The sequence below is a fragment of the Myotis nattereri genome, assembly GCF_964212035.1.
Source record: "Myotis nattereri genome assembly, chromosome: 18".
In the NCBI taxonomy this organism is placed as follows: Eukaryota; Metazoa; Chordata; class Mammalia; order Chiroptera; family Vespertilionidae; genus Myotis; species Myotis nattereri.
In genome coordinates this window covers 19,255,331-19,278,554 of record NC_138093.1, presented here as the reverse complement: position 1 = coordinate 19,278,554, position 23,224 = coordinate 19,255,331, and the positions used below count along the sequence as shown (strand labels likewise).

General features: G+C 40.8%; 1 protein-coding gene across 6 annotated transcripts in view; it reads right to left on the bottom strand.

The window, feature by feature from the left end:
* RABGAP1L (RAB GTPase activating protein 1 like) overlaps positions 1–23,224 on the bottom strand; it is a gene marked incomplete at its 5' end in the record, with an annotated part of 440,168 nt that overhangs the window by 98,048 nt on the left and 318,896 nt on the right. For 3 of the 6 annotated variants that reach the window (XM_081112106.1, XM_081112105.1, XM_081112107.1), the window contains one exon: positions 3,904–4,032. In XM_081112106.1, coding sequence (XP_080968232.1) covers positions 3,904–4,032 — 129 coding nt within the window. Of the gene's footprint in view, positions 1–3,903; positions 4,033–9,807; positions 10,556–23,224 lie in introns of those variants that run through there. The other 3 variants (XM_081112108.1, XM_081112109.1, XM_081112110.1) reach the window with 2 other exon arrangements.

The window sequence follows — 23,224 nt, the reverse complement described above, 5'->3', positions numbered from 1 at the left end:
TCTATGTTCTGGATAATTTTTTTAAACTTTGTTTTGCAAGCCTTCTGTTGGGTTTCTTTTACAAATTTTTTGGATATTTTGTTGTTGTTGTTGTTAATCCTCACCTGAGGACATTTTTCCATTGATCTTTTTTAGAGAGAGTGGATGAGAGGAAAAGACAGAAACATCAATGTGAGAGAAACGTATCAATTGGTTGCCTTCTGCATACACCCCAGCCAAGGCCCGGGCTGGAGAGGAGCCTGCAACCAAGGTACGTGCCCTTGACTGGAATCGGACCTGGGACCCTTTGGTCTGAAGCCAATGTTCTATCCACTGAGCCAAACCAGCTAGGGCCAGAGTTTTTAACTATAGGGTAATAACTGAATAATGATATTAAACAAAAGCTGACTCCCTGGTAAAGGGCAGGATATTCATATATTAAGTATTAAGTAACCAAATGACTTTTTCAAAAAGGCTGATGGGTCAACATATTTCTGATTTTAGCCTAGCTGAAACCATAGGAGCTGAGGGAGATAGAATAATTTGAAATCATGTTAGTTAAATTAGAAAAATAAACACCAAAATATATTCCTGATTTTTATCTAATCCACCCTGGTTCAATAATACATCCTGTTGGTACACTCAGAAATAAGCCACATACAGAGCTAAGTAGTTAATTTTTATCTGCAACTGTTACATATATTTTAAAACTAGTCCATTCACTGAAATCACTGATCACCTCCTAGATCCTTAAAGTTAGAGGAAGTGATTAATTTTGTTGGGAAATTTAATGAGAACACTAAGAAAATACAACTGTATACAAATACTAACTTTGAAAAGAATTAAAATACAGAAAAGAATTTGTATTACTTTGACAAAATGTTATCTTTAATCTTAAACAGGCTGTAGATAAGAAATTGTGTGTTCAACATTTTAGCCTGTCCCATGCCTGCCGTCACCTGTGTCTGTGAATGCTTTGTCTAACAAGTTCCCTAAAATTTCCAGTAGCCAGCATGCACTGCTGCAATGAGGGCCTGGTGACCCACGTCCTTAGTACACTCCCATTTCCATTATTCAGTGTGGACACTCCTCATCTTCCACACACTCTCACAGGCTGCATGGGATCAGAATGGGGCAGGGAGAGGAGGTGCAAACAGTGGGATAGGCCTTAGATTTTTTTCCCCAAACTGCAAGTCATTGTGAAACTGACTTAGTAGGTTGTGACTAGCTTTTTGTTTTGGGAATTTTTCTTGGGGAGAGGGGAGAAGTTTAAAATGAAATAGAATACAACACAGTGAAAGAGAAAACATTGGAGTACATCATGTATTGTAAAGGTAAGCCTCTCTTCAGGTATATGTGTGTGTATATATGTATGTAATGGATAAGTCATGGTGATAAGAGTTAATAATATTTTATCACATATTTGAAAGCAGCTAGGATAGTGGATCTTGAAAGATTTTACCACAAGAAAAAAATGGTAATTATGTATGGTGACAGATTTTAACTGGACTTATTGTGTTCATCATTCTACAATATATAAAAATATTGAATCATTATGTTGTACACATGAAACTAATGTTTTGTCAATTATACCTTAATATTTTTAAATGGTGTCAAAGAAAATCACTCTCCTTAGATAATGCAAAACAAAACAAAACAAAATAATATTATTACTTTAAAAACAGATACTTTATATCTATCCATTCATGGGCAAATAAACCACTCTGGTTGTACCTAACCCTTTCATTCCAAGAATGGTCCATTCAGATCACATTTTGGACTTGTTTTCTAACACTCTGTGTTTCTGCGTCTCTCAGATCTCATGTTTCTGGCTTGACAATTGCTAGTTACCTCCATCTTCTGCGGAACTTCATACAATACAGTGGGAAAGTCTTTTCCTGTGAATTTCATATTTTTGGATGGATTTTCACTCCCAATGATTTTCCAATGCTATGAGATTTCCCCTGAAAACATTTAACTTTCCACCTTACTTGTACCTCTTAACTCTCTACTCTTTTATTCTTAGAAATGGATGTTTTATTTTAATAGATTCCTACAGCATTGCTCCAGTTTCTAATACTTTTCTCTAACAGCTCTGGAATAATCAGCTGGCTGAAGAATACACATCAAACTTACCACCCACAAAAATCAATCAAAGCCACTATGCCCACTGGAATGCAAAGCCTATATATATATATATATATATATATATATATATATATATATATACACACATACACACACATATATATACACACATATATATAATATATATAATATATTATATATATAATCATTTACTTTAAGTAAATATATAATCATTTATTTAAGTATTGATTTGTACATTTTAACATTTAGAATTTATTTTAAGTTAAAATTCAGTAAAAAAGTGTTATAGTGGGTTTGGTGCTCAAGTGCAATCCATGTCAAACTACATTTTAAGTAATGAGTTTAACAAGTCAATGGCAACTCTATCTTCTAATTGCTCAGTCCAAAATCAGTGGAATCCTCTTGACTCTTCCCCTCCTCTGACATCCATGTTTAATATATCATTAATAATTGATTCTCTTTAAAAATATACCCAGGTTCCAACCACCTCCATCTCTACCCTGTCTCCATCCCCACTATAATCACCCTTGTTCAAGCTACCATAATTTCTCAGCAGTATCACGGCAAAACTCGGTCTGAGCTTCCTATTTCTATTCCTACCTTCCTATAGTCTGTTCTCAACACAGTGGACATTGTGATCCTCTAAAAGCTCAGACAAAGCATATCACTCTGCCACTCAAACCTCTGCCTGAGCTTCCCACTTCACTCAAAGTAAAGTCTACGTCCTCACAATGGTCGACTTTCCTGGCTCCCTTGGAGCTCTCTAACTTCCTCTCCCACCACTCTCATTTTCATTCACTTCACTCCAGCTACACTGGCCTTTTTGCTGTTCCTCACACCCACCAGGCATGAGCTAACCTCAGGGCCTTTGAACTAATTGCTGGAATGGTCCTTCCCTAGACATCTCCATGACTAACCCACCTCCTTCACCTTCTCAGTGAGGTCTACTCTAGCTAAAACAACAGTAATTTTCTCCTTCTTCCCTGATCCCACCTTGCTTATTTCCCCCTACTTTTTATTTCTTTATAGCTATTTAGCAGTTTCTAACATATTAAATATATTCTTTATTTATTATGTTGTTCACTCTCTACTTCCTTATGCAAGAATTTTAGGTCCATAAGAACTGGGATCTTTGCCTGTTTGTTCAGAAAAGAAATGTATATTAATACCATGGTTAGGTAAGAAAATTCCCTAGTATAGTCCCAAGGTATAAGAATTAACATCAGTAAATTGATGCCAAATTAAAAAACAAAGTGATCTCTCACCTTGATACTAAAACTTTCTAGATAGATTTCTATTTCAAATTATTTTATATAATGTGTTTCATTTTGTCAGACATATGATAAGGAGCAACCTATCCACAGTATTTGGCAAGTGTGGGAAGCGAATGGACAGATGAAGAGTCGAAGCTTTCCAAGTCCCTTAGAGAAAGGAAAGCACTGCCTAAGCAGGCTTTTCTTGCTTTGTCCTAAATAATCTTAAAACGATGGTAAAAGCTAAATACTAGGTCTTCTGCCATGGAAACCACTATCACAGCAGCCCATTCTAGAGTCTTACCTATAAAATAAATGTTTGTCTCCCTGTTGTTACCATCTGAACCTGCCAATTTTCACTCTAAATCCTACTAGATGGTATGGCTACTATATACTTATCAGCCTGACAAAAAAGTCTGGGAGAGACTAGTTGACACACACACCCATCACCTTAAACATAGTCAAAATCCAGCAACATACACCAGGACTGGGTTTACATAATTTTCCATGCTATTATGCATTCAAGTTCCACCTTTATGACATGTAAATTTGTGTATCTTACCTTGATATTACAAGCCTGCTCCATCAATCTTCTTGCATTTTCCTCTGCCCTGTATCTCTTTGGAAGCTGAACTCTGAAGAACTTTAAAGCCCCTTCAAAATCAGCCTGCAGAAGATCTTCCTTTGAGGTCTGCAAAATAAGCACCCAGATCATCATGACATTTTAGCCTGCATTTATGACACACATGTTGAAAAAAGAATTTCTATTTTCTGGAATGCACTTTTTATAGCTAATATCTAGGTTAGTTCTAAAACATTTTAGAAAGAGATTTCTAATCTCTTGATTCAAAGTTGAAATAAGTCACCATAAATCCTAGAAGCAATATAAGAATTAATTAACAGGCTAACATATTTAATTTATATTGCCTGAAGATTTCAATGGTGGATCGTGGCAATGCTAACCAAGTTACAGCTGTGAGAGAAAAATAAATGCCAGGAAAAAAATTGAAACCTGGGACTAATCTGTGACTTTACAGGCATTTTACGGATATTACTACAAAGCTTGCTGAAGACACAGACAATGCAACCAGAGCCCATCTGAGTTATATAATAAACACCTAATTGGATGATGGCTTTTCAGCAGCTCATGATGGAAATAAGAAATTGATCGAATACCTTAAAGAATGCTATGGTTACCAGAGGGAAGGGGGGTAGGAGGGTACTAAAGTGTAAAGGAGACCAAATATATGGTGGTGAAAGATTATTTGACTTTGGGTAGTGGGCACACAATTCAACAGATCATGTGTCATAGAAATGTACATTTGAAAACAATAATAATCTCATTAACCAATGTCATCCCAATACATTTAACTTAAAAAATAAAATTTAAAAAAAAGAATGCTATGAAAAGTAAATGAAGTAAGCCACTTAACTACTGAACTTCTTATGAAAACTACTGTTGGCAAAATTTACTTCCTTAAAAAATAACAACCACTTAGAAATAAGTACATGTATGCATAGAAAAAAGACTAAAAGAAAATGAAATAAAATTTTTCTCTGGATAGCATCATGCTTATGTATTTTTTAAAAATATATTTTGTTGTATTTTCTGCAGGAAAAATTTTGTAGTAAGAAAGACACTAAGTATTTTAATAAACAATTATAAGTGATTTATGGAAAATACCTGATACAAATTATAGATTCAGGCAGACTCAGTAACATAGAAGTAAGCCAAAAAGATAGATGTTTTAAGAGTCAGTACTTAATTATGCAAGACTTCAGTAATAAAATGAGAAAGAAAAAAAAATAAAAACACGGAGGCTAGAAATCATAGAACTAAGCACTAGTTCAAAATATTACTTTATTTAAATTCAGAAGTACAATAAATTAACTATTAATAGTACACTGAGAGAGTATAAGGAAGTCAGAGAAATTCCTGCTTGTAATAGGGTCTGAGTTGCTGTCCTCACTTCTGTGATCCAGGCCATTGTTATTTCTCAGGTGAGCCACCACAGTAACTTCCTAACTGGCCTCCCTGTTTCTACTCTTGCTCCCGACAATCTACTCTCCGTATAGCAGCCCCATGATACCCCTTCAGGTCATGTCACTCTTCAATTTAAAGCCCTCCAAGGGTTCCTAGTGTGCTCAGAACAAAAACCCAAATTTTTAGCATTTCCCACAGAACCCTTCATAATCCGCCCCCATTCCCCTCCATCCTCATCTTGAACCACATCCCTCTCAGGCACACTGACTTTCTTTCTGGTTTCTATACACACCAGGTTCATCCATAACTGAAGGCTACTGCCCTAGCTGTCCTCTCTGCCCAGAACATTCTTCTCCCAGCTCTTCATAACACTCACTTTTTGTTTTCCAAATTTTCTGTCATAAAATGATGATAGGAAATGTGTTTACTAACTATATCTTCCAAGGTAACACTACTTCTTTCATTTGAATAGATTATATAAAAAGATTACCTGGACAGTTAAAAACACTTAAACAATTCCAACTTCTATTTCCTTCCAAGTAGGTAGAAAGAAACAGCCAGAGCTCATAGGTAAGTGGGATGTTAATATATCATCCTTCCCACTCTCCTAGTAAAATGAATTAAGCAAATTGCTAGGCACATGGTAGACACCACATTCATGTATTCCATGGATTCATAAAGGCTCCACTTTAAGCCAACCCAGTATTTTTTAATCAAAATTTATAAAATTCTGATTAGAAAGTGGATTTAGGACTTATTTTGATATAAAATTGATTTTTATATTTGGGCAGCATCAGAAGTCTACATAGCAATCGCTCTATCTGGGACTCTAACTTCTTTTAAGAGTTATAATCTCTTTCCAATGAGCCATCTGTTATCCCCTGCTCTTTAATTCCCTGCTTAGAAGTAATGTTTTTTAAAAAGTCCACAAATTTAAAAAATACCAACTAGCATGTAATTAGACTGCATAAGAAATTTGATCAAAATTAGACCTTGACATGGCTACTGAAGAGACTGCTAAGCATTTGCCTATATTCATCCACCCTCCTTGGCCTGAGAGACATTTGGATTCACTGTGCACAGTGCCTGGAGTATCATATGGAAAGTACAGTCAACACTGATATTAACATGTCATGATCTGACAATGACTTCCCATGTGATATAACAGCCAAAGGTGGAAACATTTAGAGGGGAAAGATTTTGAACATAAGTAGAGTAAAAGTTTTTCCTCTTTCTCCAAATTTCACACTTATAAGAGTGTGGACTCTGGCTATGTGCCTCTGCTGATACGATTTTGAGTGTGTTCTTTCCACTGAAAAATTCAATGCAAGAGCTTCACATTTTAAAGTGATTTTTTAAAGGAGGCAGGGTGAGTGGAAAGGAAGAATTCTGACGTTTCAGTGTCAGCTCTCAGTGCTTCTATCCCAAACCTCTAACTGTTCCTGGATGGCAAATCTTCTTTAAGGGCCTCTGATAAGCATCAAATTCTAGGTTAGATTATCTTAGGGAATTATTTGAAAAAACATCTAGGCATGATTTTCTCTCTCACCTTTGCTGTTTTCACCACAAATTGGCTTTTTCTTCCTTTAGTTATATAGAGTGTCTAACAAGATTTCTATTCGGTTGAGCAATATTTTTGGAGGTCTGAGACATTTGGAAGCACAGGCTTTAGAAGACGGAACCATTACTTAGCTGGCATCAAAGACACCTATGTCTCTTGTTTTGGTGTTTTAATTCCAACAAAGAAACATTTATTTGGTGAGTCTACCTACAGAATATACGCCTTTTGGTAATATCTATAATAATAAAGGCATAATATGCTAATTAGACCGGATGTCCTTTGGGAGTCCTTCCAGACTACCTTCTGGACAAAGCTGGGGCTGCAAGGGAAGTCTGGGCCCCAGATGCCTGCTTGCGGCCAGAGGGAAGCCTGGGTCCATGGTGCCTGCCGGCAGCCGGAGGGAAGCCAGTGCCTGCAGCAGGGAAAGGAAGGCCTATTCTTGCACGAATTTCATGCATCGGGTCTCTAGTCTACAATAAAGTCCACGCGCCTGATTTGTTAAGGGGGGGTGTTCTTGACTAGAATTACCTTTGACGAACAATGATGTGCTTGGTGTCCCAGCAGGTTGAGGTCCCTCTGTGGACCAGGGAGCAATAACTAAAGCTCAAAGTCCAAATCTACAACACTGTCTAGGTTAATCTCCTTTTATTTGAACAACTTCATTAAGAAGTTAAGTTGTCTTGCACACAAAAAACTATTGGGATCTGTAAAGCAAAATTAGGTATTTGTATATATTTAACTCACACACATTCATGTTTAAAACATGACTAAAGATCTAAACTCCAGTGCCGGCCCTTTTGACTGGTACTAGAAAGATGACAATATTGCATGTGGCAGGATTCCTGGTAGGCCCATCCTGGGCAGATCAGCCATCGATCCCACATCATTAGCCAGTCCAATCAGAGAGGTCTGAACAACTGTACTTCCCCCAATACACGTGCTAAAATTTGAGCAGTAACTCATTGGCTAGCTGATCCCAATTCACAGCCATATTGCTAATGAACAGGCATGTGACTTCCCAATATGTAGAGTATCCCATTCTATGAATAATCTTATAAGTGCAACACTGCATAACATCAGAGATTTCCAAATGGCCTCTGGACAACTCGGCATATACTTCTCACATGTACTGTATGGGACACTACAACCTAGACTCTGAATTTTAGAGCCTAAAACAACCCAAGAGATGTACTTCCTCAGACACGCAACCAGGCTGACTGCATAGTTGCAACATACAGATATGTGTGACCTCCCTAAGACCTGGAGCTGGGAACCTAACTCCCTGTGGATTTTATCATTAATAGTGTGTTTTAAATTAATCTCTAATGAAGATTTGAGTATGAGGGACATTCTTAGTTATCAGTTTATGTTTTCCTTTAAAACACTGAAAATGTAAATGTCAAAAAGAGGCAGCCCCAGATTACAGAGAGTTACCAGTTCAAGCCCTGGTGACACAAAGTTGTGTGGTCTTTAAGAATATGGAACTGTATTCAGCCAAAACGGATTCCTCAGAGATGCAGAGAATTTGTAGAATATATATTTTAGTACTTCTTAGTGTCAAAGCCCCTGAAATACCACACTTTTTATTTCACTTAAAATTTTTATTTCCCTTAAAAAGAACAAACACCTTTCTAATAGAATCATGAACCTTCAGTTTTCTCCTGTGTTAAGAAAAAATGTGATTCAGGAAAACAAAATCCAAATGAGCACTGATGACCTCACCTGGGCATTAAAACACATATTGAGTTCTTTTTCTTTCATTTTTAAATGTCAAAGGAATGATATTTCTCAAAAATACAGCCCTCCTCCCTATAATTGTGTGCTAGTCATTGCATCTATCTTCATCTTGGAATGATAAACAGACTCTCTTCAGGATGAGAAATCCCTTATAGACGTGGTTGCCTAACATGTCTGTTATGATTATGCAGGAGATTATATTTGTATGCAAATAAATATGTGAAGACTGAATTAATAATGGTAAAGGTAAGTATAAACAAAGATGAGCTATACTAGAGGGAAATATGTGAGAGAAAAGAGTTAAATTCAGGCGAGTCAATATTGTACTTCTTAAAAGACTCAAATGTGAGAGAACCATAATGAGGAACAAGCAGAATGGTATTAAACTCCATTATATAAAACAGACAAAGCTAAATTAGTCTTGTTCAAATACCAAATAATAGTTTAGGACTACTGCAGCCCAATTACATTATAGAACAGTTGCTAGGTGTAGTTCTCAAGCCACTAAAAAGAAACCTTGCGCCAGTGATTGTGGGTATTAATTTTAACCCTTGGTAGGAAGTGAGGATAGGTGATTTTTCTCTTGTTCAGGAAATAAAAAAAAAAAAAGCAAGCCAGACTTCCCCGATCCACTCACAGACTCAATAGTTTTAAGCTCTTTCATAGATACACAGTTTGAACATTCCGGGAGCGAAATGTACAATTTCCCACTCAAAGATTTTTATGGGGTAAAATTCCCTAATCCCCCCACCCACCCCCAAAAGAATCAAATTGGCAATCAGATGGGGAGGTTAGAAAGCAAACCACACACAGTCTAAATAAGTAGCAATAACATCTGTTATACAATTTAACCCTTTGGAGACATAGGCAGAGGATGCCTACACCAAGCTCTTGAGTATTCTGCTTTACTGCTGAGCCGAGCCAGCCAGAAAACCATTATTTTGGCTGCCACAGAGATAATGCCACTACTGTGCCCTGGGCTCTGGAAAAGAACTGTCTCCTCTAGCCAATTAAGGAGTGGACCAGGCTGGGTAGAGCCCCTGGCCGCAGCCACGCGGCACTTCCTTCTCGGCTGAGTGAGAAAGGAGGAGGAAAACAGACTGCAAGCTCCTCCAGGACACCAGGAGTCCTCACGGAGGGTGGCCGATTCCCCCCAAATGAAGTTCAATGAAAAACAGTCTCACCGCCAGGAGCCGAGGCACAAACAGGCGATGCCCCATCCCCAGAAGCTCCAGCACGCGACACGCATACTCATTCACCAGCTTGGTCCTCTCGTCGTGCATGTCCTGGGACTTTTTGACAGGAGGTGCGAGCTTAGCAGCTGGGGCTGGGCAGGGCACCCCTTGTTCCATGAGCAGTAAGTAGGTATCCAGAATGAGCAAGCTGGAGCTCTCATCCACAATTTTAGGAGGTGTAGTGGGAGGGGAGCCTGGCTTTGGTCTCCCCAAGAGCAAGCACAATCCAGTCCGTTCTGGGAATTGTCAGCTAATGTCTCCACAAGAAAAGCATTTTGGCTAAATTAGCCACGGTGCAAGAGCCCCGAAGAAGATCAGAAAATGAAATCAACTACTGATGTCAATGCAAAACGGTAAAAGCAATGGAATGCAAGAAAATGGCCAAGAATGATGTAGGAGAGTTCAGATACATGTGTCAAAATGTACAAGCTGCTTAGAAGGGTCTAGTGTGTGTGTGTGTGTGTGTGTGTGTGAGAGAGAGAGAGAGAGAGAGAGACTGTGCCTGTGTGTGTGTGTGTGTGTGTGTGTGTGTGTGCGTGTCTGTGTGTGAGCAGACAGCAGCAGCAGGAGCCAGGAAGCCAGAGCAGTTGTGAAGCTGCAAGGAGAAAAAGGATGAGCTCATTGCAATCCTTGATTCGTGACAAGCAGCGTTGCTGCTGCTGCTGCTGCTGCTGCTGCTGCTGCTGCCTCTCGCTGTGAATCAGTAATGAAGGGGCAGGCAGGCAGGGAGGGAAGAGGAGGTAGGTGAATGAGCATGCAGAGCGCGTCTCGGGGGAGAATGCTGTAATAAGAAGCCAATGGCGATCGTTGGACAGATGCGCTTCCCCTCCCTGTCCACCTTCAATCAGTGTTCGTCTGACAGCTTATGCTGCTGAATCCTAAACCCACAGACAGATGAACTAGCTTCTCCTAACGTGATGGTCACAGGAAAATCAGACAGCCTGCCAGCTAAGATGCTGACCTTTATTTACTCTTGCTTTCTAATGACAAAAACAGGTAAAAGTCTGATTTTATACTGTGTATTCAAAGTGGGAAGCTCCAATCCTTGTTAGATTACTGAAATCTCCACTGAAAAGAGGTTTAGAGCAAAATGATTGAGTGTGGACAGAAGAGCAAGGATCTAGCATCCAAGAAATGACACACCCTCCACTTGACATGTTTGTGCAATAATAATGACTCTGCAATGCTAGGATGTGCAGCAGTATTTCAGCATTATGGGAAGGCTAGCCACATTAGAAGGACTTTTTTTTTTCACAAATACACAATGTGATAAAACATAAAAACCTACAATATAATAAGAGTATACATTTAAAGAACTACTGATGTTGAGATTCTCAAAGCAAAAATAACTTTCTTAAGCCATAGACCTTGACACTCAGTTAACAGTCCAAAACACTGTTTTGATAGACTCTGGTCAAATTAATCTTTCCCTAGACATAATATAACTGGGAACTGCCCCTAGTTTAAGAAGTTTACAATCTCAGAATTAAAGTGTTATATTAATTTACTTGCTATAAATAATCAGTTGTAGCCAGATGAAGGCAAAAAGGATCACCTTTAGGGACAGTTTCTTAACTTCAGCCCAACAACGAACCAATATGGATTCAGAACACTGGGGCAGCAGTTCTGTAGCTGGTGTCAGCGGAGCTGTGCATGGCACAAAGTGAGTGGCAGGGCTGAGAGTAGAGCAACTTCCTCCTGAGCCTTACTTCCTACTCTAACAAATACGAGTTCTAGATCTCTTCAGGTAGCAAAACAGAAACATATTTATCAGCATATCTCTGTAATCTTGGTTAGAAAAGTAGATTAATTATGGAATTGGGTTAAAGGAAAATATTGCCTTCCTTAACAGAATATTGTTTGGTTTCCTTTTCTAAAACCTCAGAAAAACAAAAGTTTGTTTCATTAAGCATTTAAAATATTAATTAACAAAATATTTTAAATAAGATATCTATATGTGGCGGTCAAGCCTTTATTTCTTCCCAAAACAATTTCTTTAAAAACCATACAAAGTGAAGATTTTAGTGTAAAATGATCAAAAGCATGAGAATATTATATACATAACCATGATAGCAGAATCCTAAGTAATGTGACGTTGTTAGACCCTAGAAAACATGTTTATCCTACTAATGAAAGAAAGGACGGAGACAGCAGAAAGTGAAGTGCTCATGATCATAAAACTTGTCTGAGGCAGAGCCAGGCAGCCAAGATCCCAGAGCCCAGCTACACAGAGAGGAACCTGGTGTCCCCTGCACTGTAACATGCTATATTTCAATGAATGGAGCCATTTTTTTAAAAAAACTATCTAATTAGGAAGACTGTGCTCCATCACTTCACTCCGCATGGGATTGGTCTGGAGCCTGTGCCTGCCATCTGGTAAGAAAGAGTTCAAGGTTCATAGATTTGAGTAGGGAGGGGGCTCCCAAAAGCCTGCCTGGAGGACAGTCACTGCTAAACACACACTGTGTAACGGAGCACAGGTGCCTTCTCAGTGCTTAACTGAGAAGCACCTCTTCTTCAATCAAACGGCCACAGAGGCCACATCCTTGGCAGCTCAGCCAACTGTCTACAGAAGAGCAGCTTCCCCAAGCCATGTCTGAGGTGCAGGCTGCACAATGGAATGCTACCCCACTTCATCCGACCCTTTCCCTGGGCGGTGTGTGCAGGGCTCCTCTTTGTTTCCAAGCTTACACAGAAGGCATGCATAAATGTTAGAGCGCCTATTCTTTAATTTTCATTGATCAGGTTAAAATTACAACAGATAGATTCTAAACTATTCCTTGATCTTCTCAAGCTAAATCAGCATTTACTTTTTATTTTTATGTGTGTGTATTGTCATTGCTGTTAAAAATAATGAGGTGCTGCGTTCATCTTGATAAGTTGTGAATTGCCTCTACTTTCTTCCTCTGGTCCGTCTCCAGTTCTCTGTGAAATGTGCTATCTCTGGCATCTCCGTGTCACATGGAATGATAGGTGAAGTTTAACAGCAGTTTCTGTGAAAAATAATATTTTCAGTGGAGTTATATGGGTCAGCCCATGAATTAGTGAGTGAATTTGTTTCCACAAAATGAATATGTCAAGATGGGGACACTGTCTTTTTGTGAACAGACAAGTCCATGTTCTGAAATAAGATGGTAAGACATTTGCCCAGCCCATGTGGCTCAATGGCTGAGCCTCAATGCATGACCCAGGAGGTCAGGGTTCAATGCCCAGTCAGGGTGCATGTCTGGGTTGCCGGCTCGATCCCCAGTATGGGGCGTGCAGGAGGCAGTTGATCAATGATTCTCTCTCATCATTGATGTTTCTATCTCTCTCTCGGTCTTTCTTCCTCTCTAAAATCAATAAAAATATATATTAAAAAAAGACACTGTACAGCCATACTATTTCCTCCTCTGTGGAATGTGGATTATAAAAAGGCGAGTGTAGAAGCATGGAGACCAGTCAGGACGTTATTTCAGTAGGATAAGCAGGAAATGATGGTAGCTTAGACCAAGGTGGTGACAGGAAAGATGTAAAAAGAGGGCAAATTCAAGATACTTTTGTAGATAGGGCTTACAGGAGGTATAGATCAATTGAATTTGGAAAGCTGAGGGAAGTGAGAAACCAAGGATCTCACCAGAGATCCAAACCAGGAGAGATGGTGCAAGCTGGTTTTGAAAAACGAGCAAATCATTTATTTTGGCGATAATTTTACTATAATACATAATAATGATGAAATATGATCATGCATGGAAGTGGATGGCGTAATGTCTGACACACCAAAGGAACACATGAGGGTTTAGCATAGTTCGTGGGCCTTATAAACACTGAATAAATGATAACTATTATTATTAATACTTTTAGTCACTTAAATATTTTGCAAAAATCTGCGATGTATAAGTTGCTTTGTTAAGCCCTGTTTGGAAAACATGAGTATGCGCTAGGTAAAGGAGCCCACCAGGCAGGGAAGACTGTACGCACGTGTCCACGTGTTCCTGTCAGCCTGCAGGACAGCCCGCGGCAATACCGAGGTACATAAGTGCTGAACTCATAAGGGAGGTGCAGAGGGAGCTGATCCTCACCAGTGAATGTAGAGGAAGAATCACCCACATCCTCACTTTTTTGTTACTTCTGAAAGTCTGAATCCATTTGAAACCTGAGTATTTATCTCTTTCCAATTAGAAAATATCAGGGCAAGGCTCACAGGGAGAGGAGACAGAGCTTTATTAACAAGTTGGTAAAAAAAATATAAATAAAATAAGATTCTTGTCTCAGCTTCTTCTACTCATTTATTTAATTTTAATTTAAAATGTTATTATTTTACAGGGCCTTTTTAATATTTCTTTTCTTTAGCAACCGGAAGTCAACTAAAGTAACCTCTTAACATTTAAAGATTTAATATTTATTCCTTCAGCTCTCCTGGAGAGACCCCACAAGGTCACAACATAGCAACTTGTGGGTTTGCTGAGGAATGAATTAGTACTCACTTCCATGTGGCAGGTAGTGAGTAAGCCAAGCTTGTAATCTTTGTCTTTGTTATTATATGTTCTGATGGCAAAGTGGATATTTTCTCTCAATTTTATAAATAAAATGAGTTAAAAATCACAGTGATCTTAAAAATTAGGAAATTCAAGAGCACCTTGGAATATATCCTTCATGAATGTCGAGTTGTTTTTCCCCCTCTGAACCTATGTCTATACACATTAAAGAAACAGACCACACTCCAACTAAATTGGTCTACCTGTTACCTGCAGTAGTGCTGTGACTAATACCAAATGTAATGCTTCTTAAAGGCTACAATTAATCTATGACCATTGGAAAGACTGGCCACAAAAAAAATGCAGAACCCATTTTAGACATGCAAGTAGCTGTGTCATTGTGGTTTTTGCTAAAGGAGAGAGAGGCTTCTATATTTAAAAGCAAAGATATGATAATATTGGTTTTTAAAATGTCCTGCAAGCTTTGGATAATATGTGCTATATAACCACCAACTACGTTAGGAAGGAAAAAAAATTAACACAAAACAACCAGAAACAGCCCTCAGTCCTAGTGGGATATGGAGGAATAAATAAACCCAGGGACAAAGAGCAAAAGGGGAAATATTTGCCTCTCTGTGTACACACCATAAGCCAAGAGTTGTGCTTGCTGCTGGGTGGAATACAACACTAGCATGTGATGGGGCCTCTGCTCTCAAAGGTATTAGACTTTATGGGGAAACATGATGCATGATTGGGACAATTAAGGGACAACTGGCCATATGTAATAATGTTCCCAGTAGGTACATTTGAGGCCAGATTATGATGAAAATGGAATGCCAGATAGAGAAATACAATGAAAATAGTTCTTTAAAAAGATTAATCTGATAGCAGAGGCGAGGGACAGGGAGTTTAAGAGAGGAAGAGACTGAAGGTAGATAAGTCATAAAACTCTTCAGTAAGTCAAATGTGAGAAAATGAGAGCCTAGACCATGTGGTTGCCATAGAAACAGAGCTATGGTGAACCTGAGAAGCATCATGAAGGAGAAAACAGCTCTTTGCTCTTTGCTATCTTTGTGCAACTTTCCAAGAACCTGTGGCTTATTATGTCCTCCTTTATATAACTCATTGGTACAAAACTGCCAGAGATAAAATCCCTTATCATGTCAGGGAAGGTCACATCATAGAGGAAACAGAACACCCCCTATATATGAACACCCCTATACATGAACACCCCCTATATATGAACACCCCTATATATGAACACCCCCAATATATGAACAACCCCTATATATGAACACAGTGGCTCTCTCAGAGTTGCTGACTTGAAGTACAAAGTTTGGTTATAAGATCAACTAGAGGCCTGGTGCACAAAATTTGTGTACTCAGGGAGGGTCCCTCAGCCCAGCCTGTGCCCTCTCACAGTCCGGGAGCCCTCAGGGGATGTCTGACTGCCACAGAGGTGGGAGAGTGCTCCCACCACTGCCACTGCACTCGCCAGCCATGAGCCTGGCTTCTGGCTAAGCAGCGCTCTCTCTGTGGGATTTGGCTGAAACCAGCTCTTTGACATTCCCTGAGGGGGTCCTGGATTGCGAGAGGGCACAGGCCAGGTCAAGGGACCCCACCAGTGCACAATTGGGATGGGGGAGAGATGGGGGAAGTTGGCCAGCCAGGGAAGGACCCTGGGAGAGCTCCAGGGCGTGTCTAGCCCATCTCATTCAGTCCTGATCGGCGGGACCCCAGCAGCAAGCTAACCTACCAGTCAGAGCGTCTGCCCCCTGGTGGTCAGTGCATGTCATAGTGAGCAGTTGTGTGCCCTTAGCATATCATTAGCATATTACACTTTGATTGGTTGAACAGTCCACTGGTCGACTGGACACTTAGCATATTAGGCTTTTATTATATAGGACTAGAGGCCCGGTGCACAAAACTTTGTGCACTCGGGGGGGGGGGGGGAGGCCCCTCAGCCCAGCCTGTGCCCTCTCCGCAGTCTGGGACCCCTCAGGAGATAACGACCTGCTGGCTTAGGCCTGCTCCCAGGTGGCAGAGGGCAGGCCCAATCCCTAGGTGCAGCCCCTGGTCAGGCTCAGAGCAGGGCCTATTGGGGAGTTGGGGCGCTGCCCCCATCATGCACAGAGCAGGGCGGATTGGGAGGTTGCGATGCCACCCTCAGTCACGCTCAGGGTAGGGCCGATTGGGGGATTGGGGCACTGCCCCCTGTCACACTCAAGGCAGGGTCCATGGGGAGGTTGCGGCGCCACCCCCTGTCACGCACAGAGCAGGGCAAATCAGGGGGTTGGGGCATTGCCCCCTGTCACGCATAGAGCAGGGCCCATCAGGGGGGTTGGGGCTCCATACCCTGTCACGCACAGAGCAGGGCAGATCAGGGGCTTGGGGTGCCGCCCTCTATCACCCACAGAGCAGGGCCAATCAGGGGGTTGGGGCACCGCCACTCTCACACTCAGGGCAGGGCCGATGGGGAGGTTATGGCTCTACCCTGTCACACACAGAGCAGGGCCCATGGGGGTGGGGGGTTGGGGTGCCGCACCCTGTCACACACAGAGCCGCAGAGTGACCAGGGGGTTGGGGAGCTCCCCCCTATCAGGTACAGAGCAGGGTGGATAGGGAGGTTGTGGCCCCGCCCCCTGTCACACACAGAGCCACAGGGCGATCAGGGGGTTTGGGCGCTGCCCCCTGTCATGCTGATCCCGGTGCTTGGAAGCATACTACCCTTTTACTATATAGGGTAGAGGCCTGGTGCACGGGTGGGTGCCGGCTGGTTTGCCCTGAAGGGTGACCTGGATCAGGGTGGGGGTCCCCACTGGGGTTCCTGGCCAGCCTGGGTGAGGGGATGATGGCTGTTTGCAGCTGGTCACACACCCTTCAGGGTGGGGTTCCCCACTGGGGTGCCTGGCCAGTCTGGGTGAGGGGCTGAGGGCTATTTTCAGGCTGGTGGGTGACTAAAGCTCCCAACTGCTCCTTTTTTACTTTTTTTTTCTTTTTATTCTGGGCCAGCTTTAGCTTTGAGACTTGGCTCCAGCTCTTAGGCCTCTGCTTCTGAAAGCAGGTTTCTGGCCTTTGTTTACAATGAAGCCCAGCAGACTAAAGCAGGTTTCTGGGGTTTTGTTTAGCTTCTATATTTGTTACATAGTTGCTTAGAGTTGCAGCTCAGAGGCCTACAGCAGCAGGCGGGGAACGTTGGAGTCCTCCGTCACTGAAGCAAGCAAGCCTCATGTTAGTTTCAAGCTGCCTGGCTGCCGGCCGCCATCTTGGCTGGCAGTTAATTTGCATATCTCGCTGATTAGCCATGGGAAGGGTAGCGGTTGTACGCCAATTACCATGTTTCTCTTTTATTGGATAGGATTGGTTTGATTAGTTTCTCAGAAAGTCTATTAATAGACTTCAAACCACAATACATTAAGCTGAACCAAGCTGACCCAAGCAGAAGCTGATCTGGTAGCCCTACTCGACTGTCTAGGGCAGGGGTGGGCAAATTTTTTGACTCGAGGGCCACAATGGGTTCTTAAACTGGACCGGAGGGCCAGACAAAAGCATGGATGGAGTGTTTGTGTGAACTAATATAAATCCAAAGTAAACATCATTACATAAAAGGGTACAGTCTTTTTTTTTTTTTTTTTTTTAGTTTTATTCATTTCAAACGGGCCGGATCTGGCCCGCGGGCCATAGTTTGCCCACAGCTGTAGGGATACCCTGGCTTAAGAGTAAGAGAAAAGTGGAGAGTAGCAATAATCCTTAGTGCACATCGTCCGGTACATCTAACTAGCCCCAAGTCCCCCTGACGGCACCTGAGAAATGCTGCTCAGTGGCCCCTCCCTTGCACCCCTGTTGTTGCAGCCTTGGTTAAAGAAGCCTTCATTATTTCTCCTCTGGGCTATTCTCCTAACAGTCTCCATATTCATTACCAGTCTTCACATTTCAGTCTCTCCCTCTATCTCCAAAACTGTCTTCCTAAACACACCAGACCTGACTGTGTAACTGTTTGAAGGTACCCTCTGGCTCACAAGTTCAAAGGTTAGCACACAACTGTAACGATAAGACACACTTCAACAATTTGGACCTCACATACTTTTCCAACTACACTGTCCCCTTGACACCTCCTAGCAGCATTCTCTCGGCGCTTCCCAAACATGCTGTGTTTTGTGATGCCTCTGCTCCTCAAATATGCTGTTCTCATCGCCCAAAATATCATTCCTTGTCTTTTTCTTGCTAATCTTTCAAGATGCAAATGTCATTATCTCTTTCAGGCCATCCCTGCCAATATCTCCCTCCTCTGCATCCTGTGCCTGTTCATGACTATGACGCAACAATTCTACGGCAAATACCTGTATCCTTGTCTGTCTCCTCCAACTCCCTGTGAACCCCTCATATGAACTACAACATACTCATCTTTGCACCTTCACTACCAACAGTTCCTAGTCACTATGGTCACAGATCATTTAAATAAATATTGAGTAAATTAATAAATGACTTATGTTCAAATGAAGAAGTGAGTTACACATAGAATTAAAGTATGGGCTTAATTATTATATGTTTTATTGATTTTTTAGGGAGAGGGAGAGGGATAGAGAGATAGAAACATCAATGAGAGAGAAACATCATCAAGTGGCTGCCTCCTGCACACACACAGATCCCTCCTCCCCCTACTGGGAATTGAATCCACAACCCAGGCATGTGCTCTAACTAGGAATTGAACCTTGACCTCCTGGTTCATGGGTCAACTCTCAACCACTGAGTCACACCAGCCAGGCGAGGCTTAATTTTTTAAAAGGCATGCATTAAACTAGGGCTGCGGTTCTCAACCTGTGTGTTGCGACCCCTTTGGGGGTCGAATGACCCTTTCATAGGGGTCGCCTAAGACCATCGGAAAACACATATATAATTACATATTGTTTTTGTGATTAATCACTATGCTTTAATTATGTTCAATTTGTAACAATGAAAAATACATCCTACATATCAGATATTTACATTACGATTCATAACGGTAGCAACATTACAGTTATGAAGTAGCAACAAAAATAATTTTATGGTTGGGGGTCACCATAACATGAGGAACTGTATTAAAGGGTCACGGCATTAGGAAGGTTGAGAATCACTGAACTAGGGGATGGTAAGTGTGTTCCTCTTTTATTTACCATCTAAATTAGTAAGAAAAAAGTCAAAATGAAAGCAAGTACAACATTTATGGCTTTCTAAAAGAAGAGAGGGAAAATACTGACACATAATAAAACAGTGTCAAAGCCAAGAGAAAATAAATGAAACTCAATGTTATTTAGCACTATGCTCACTATCAGGTGGCAGTTGCTTCAGAAATAAGTATATCTGACTTGGGGAGTGCAGGCTAGTTCCCTGGTGGTGGGTCAATGGACAGACCCAAGGACTTTGCACAAAGAGAAGTCCAGAAGTTATTGTTTGAGTTTTAATGTGAAAAATATACTGGGGAGGAGGGTGCTGAATAAAACAACATTTCCTATCTTACATGGAAACAAAGTACATGTTCATGGACATAGTAATGTGCCTATAAATAGTGAATATTGTAAATTCAAATCATTAAAGTTCTCAAACAAAGATTTCTAAACAATGCCAATATACACCTGAACTAATATTAACATAAAATACAGCTTTAAGAAAACATCTGATTGACAAGTTTATTTGCCCAAGAGGGCAGATGCTCAGAATCTATAATAATAAAAGTGTAATGTGCTAATTAGACTGGACATCCTTCCGGACGACCTTCCGGATGAAGCTGGGGCTGCAAGGGCTGAGGCAAGCCGCCATGGATGTGAGGGCTGAGCCCCTTGCATGAATTTTGTGCATCAGGCCTCTAGTTTTCTATAATAGGATTAAAGCCAAACTCAAGAAAATGATATGGAAATCACTGTGGTAAGTAGAAGACACTTCCGTGTGTCTCCTCTACAAGCTATTACATTTAGAGAAGATAAAAACTACAAGTAAATGGGTAAGATGTTTGAAATGGGATTAGCTAGGCTAGATAAACAAATTAACTAAAGAATTAAGTTCCAATTTCCATTTGTTTTACATTTATATATACAGTTGACCCTCGAACAGCATGGGTTTGAACATGTCCACTTACATGTGGATTTTTTCAATAAATTTGTAAATGTATTTTCTCTCCCTTATGATTTTCTTTTTTTAAAAAAAAATATTTTTATTGATTTCAGAGAGGAAGGGAGAGGGAGAGAGAGATAGGAACATCAATGATGAGAGAGAATTTGTTGGGTGCCTCCTGCACTGCTCCCACTGGAGATCGACCCTGCAACCCAGGCATGTTCCCTGACCAGGCATCTCCTGATTCATAGGTAGATGCTCAATCACTGGCCGGGCCCTTATGGTTGTCTTAATAACATTTTATTTTCTCTAGCTTACTTTATTGTAAGAATATTGTGTATAATACATATAACATACAAAATATGTGTTAATCTACTGTTTATGTTATCAGTAAGGCTTCCAGTCAACAATAGGCTATTAGTAGTTAGGTTTTGGGGGAGTCAAAAGTTACATGCAGATTTTCGACAGTTTTTTAAGCTGGACTTGAAAAAATGTGTAGATTTTTATAAAGGCTGAAAGACAATTCCCAGACAGAAAGCAGCCAGTACCAGGCGTGTGTGCAGCAGGCACTCGTTTCAGGCAGAAAGAGTCAAGAACCATCCTTGAAAGGAGAACATAGGGGTTAGGAAGGCTCTGTGCAAACAGAGAAAGAGGACGTGATGTGTGATATAAAGATGCTTTCGGGACACAGAGCTAGTGCTATATTCTGATAGGAGAATGAAAAGATGAATAAAGTGTAATAAGGACATGACGTAGACATGCAGATCATTGTCTTTGTAAATGGAACCCCCTGAAGGTGTACTGTACATAAGATGACTTATCCACATAAAAACAATGATAGCAAAAAAGAAATATCAAAGGCCTCTGAGGATTCTCCATAGGGTGGCTAAAGATACTGGAATTTGAGCTAGGACAAAATTTAGAATTATTTTCTTAGGAATGTGAATTTATGCAATGCAAAAAGCAGAAGGCCCACCCAACCAGCGTGGCTCAGTGGTTGAGTGTTGACCTATGAATGAGGAGGTCACGGTTCAATTCCCGGTCAGGGCACATGCCAGGGTTTCTGGCTCAATCCCCAGGAGGGGGCGTGCAAGAGGCAACAAATCGATGATTCTCTCTCATCATTGATGTTTCTTTCTCTCTCTCCCTCTCTCTTTCTCTCTGAAATCAATAAAAAATTTATTTCAAAATTCAATTTTGGCCCTATTTTATATCTTACATTTTTTTTCTTAACTTTTGAAAATATAGAATAAAGTTATAATTATTATATTAATGGCATTGCTAATTATGACATCTGGCCTATTTTTTTTTAATATATTTTATTGATTTTTTACAGAGAAGAAGGGAGAGAGATAGAGAGTTAGAAACATTGATGAGAGAGAATCATCGATCAGCCGCCTCCTGCACATCTCCTACTGGGGATGTGCCCGCAACCCAGGTACATGCCCTTGACCGGAATCGAACCTGGGACCTTTCAGTCCGCAGGCCGGCGCTCTATCCACTGAGCCAAACCGGTTTCGGCCATCTGGCCTATTTTGATTGGTTGGTGTGTTTTTCCTCTTCACTGTAGATTAATATCTGCTTTGACCACATAGATGAAGATGATTCTAAGACATTATAAGCAATGTTTCACAACTTTACTTTTTTTGTCTTAACTAGTGAAGTTACTGGCAGCTCGCAGGCAGAAGTCAGGAATACTACTAAACACCCTGCACTGCACAGGACAGTCACCTACAACAAAGACTTAGCTGGCCCAAAATATCAATAGCAGCCCTGAGTCAGGAAAACCCTGCTGAAGCAACTTGGGTTCCTGAAACATCTCATGGAGTTGAGCTGCATATAGGCCTGGGGCACAGGCCTATCCTCTAATACAGAAATTGGTACCCAGATATTGCTGCCAACACTGAAATTTGAAATAAGTTTCTTGGCTTTGTGGTTGAGTGAAAGACAGGCAAGAAAACAAATATTGCAGACTGGAAAATTGGTGATCCCTTTTATGCTGTCACGATGTTGGTAAAACTGTTACCTGTGATAACCTCAAAAGTAGACCATGCGTACCAACATCAGAATTATAGGGGTGCCAGAAGATGAGAGAGAGCAAGATATTGAAAACCTATTTGAAGAAATAATGACAGAAAACTTCCCTCACCTGGTGAAAGAAATGGACTTACAGGTCCAAGAAGCGCGGAGAACCCCAAACAAAAGGAATCCAAAGAGGACCACACCAAGACACATCATAATTAAAATGCCAAGAGCAAAAGATAAAGAGAGAATCTTAAAAACAGCAAGAGAAAGAAACTCAGTTACCTACAAGGGAATACCCATACGACTGTCAGCTGATTTCTCAACAGAAACTTTGCAGGCCAGAAGGGAATGGCAAGAAATATTCAAAGTGATGAATACCAAGAACCTACAACCAAGATTACTTTATCCAGCAAAGCTATCAATCAGAATTGAAGGTCAGATAAAGAGCTTCACAGATAAGGAAAAGCTAAAGGAGTTCATCACCACCAAACCAGGATTATATGAAATGCTGAAAGGTATCCTTTAAGAAGAGGAAGAGGAAGAAAAAGGTAAAGATACAAATTATGAACAACAAATATGCATCTATCAACAAGTGAATCTAAGAATCAAGTGAATAAATAATCCGATGAACAAAATGAACTGGTGATTATAATAGAATCAGGGACATAGAAAGGGAATGGACTGACTATTCTTGGGGGGGAAAGGGGTGTGGGAAATTCGCGAAGAGACTGGACAAAAATCGTGCACCTATGGATGAGGACAGTGGGTGGGGAGTGAGGGCGGATGGTGGGGCGGGA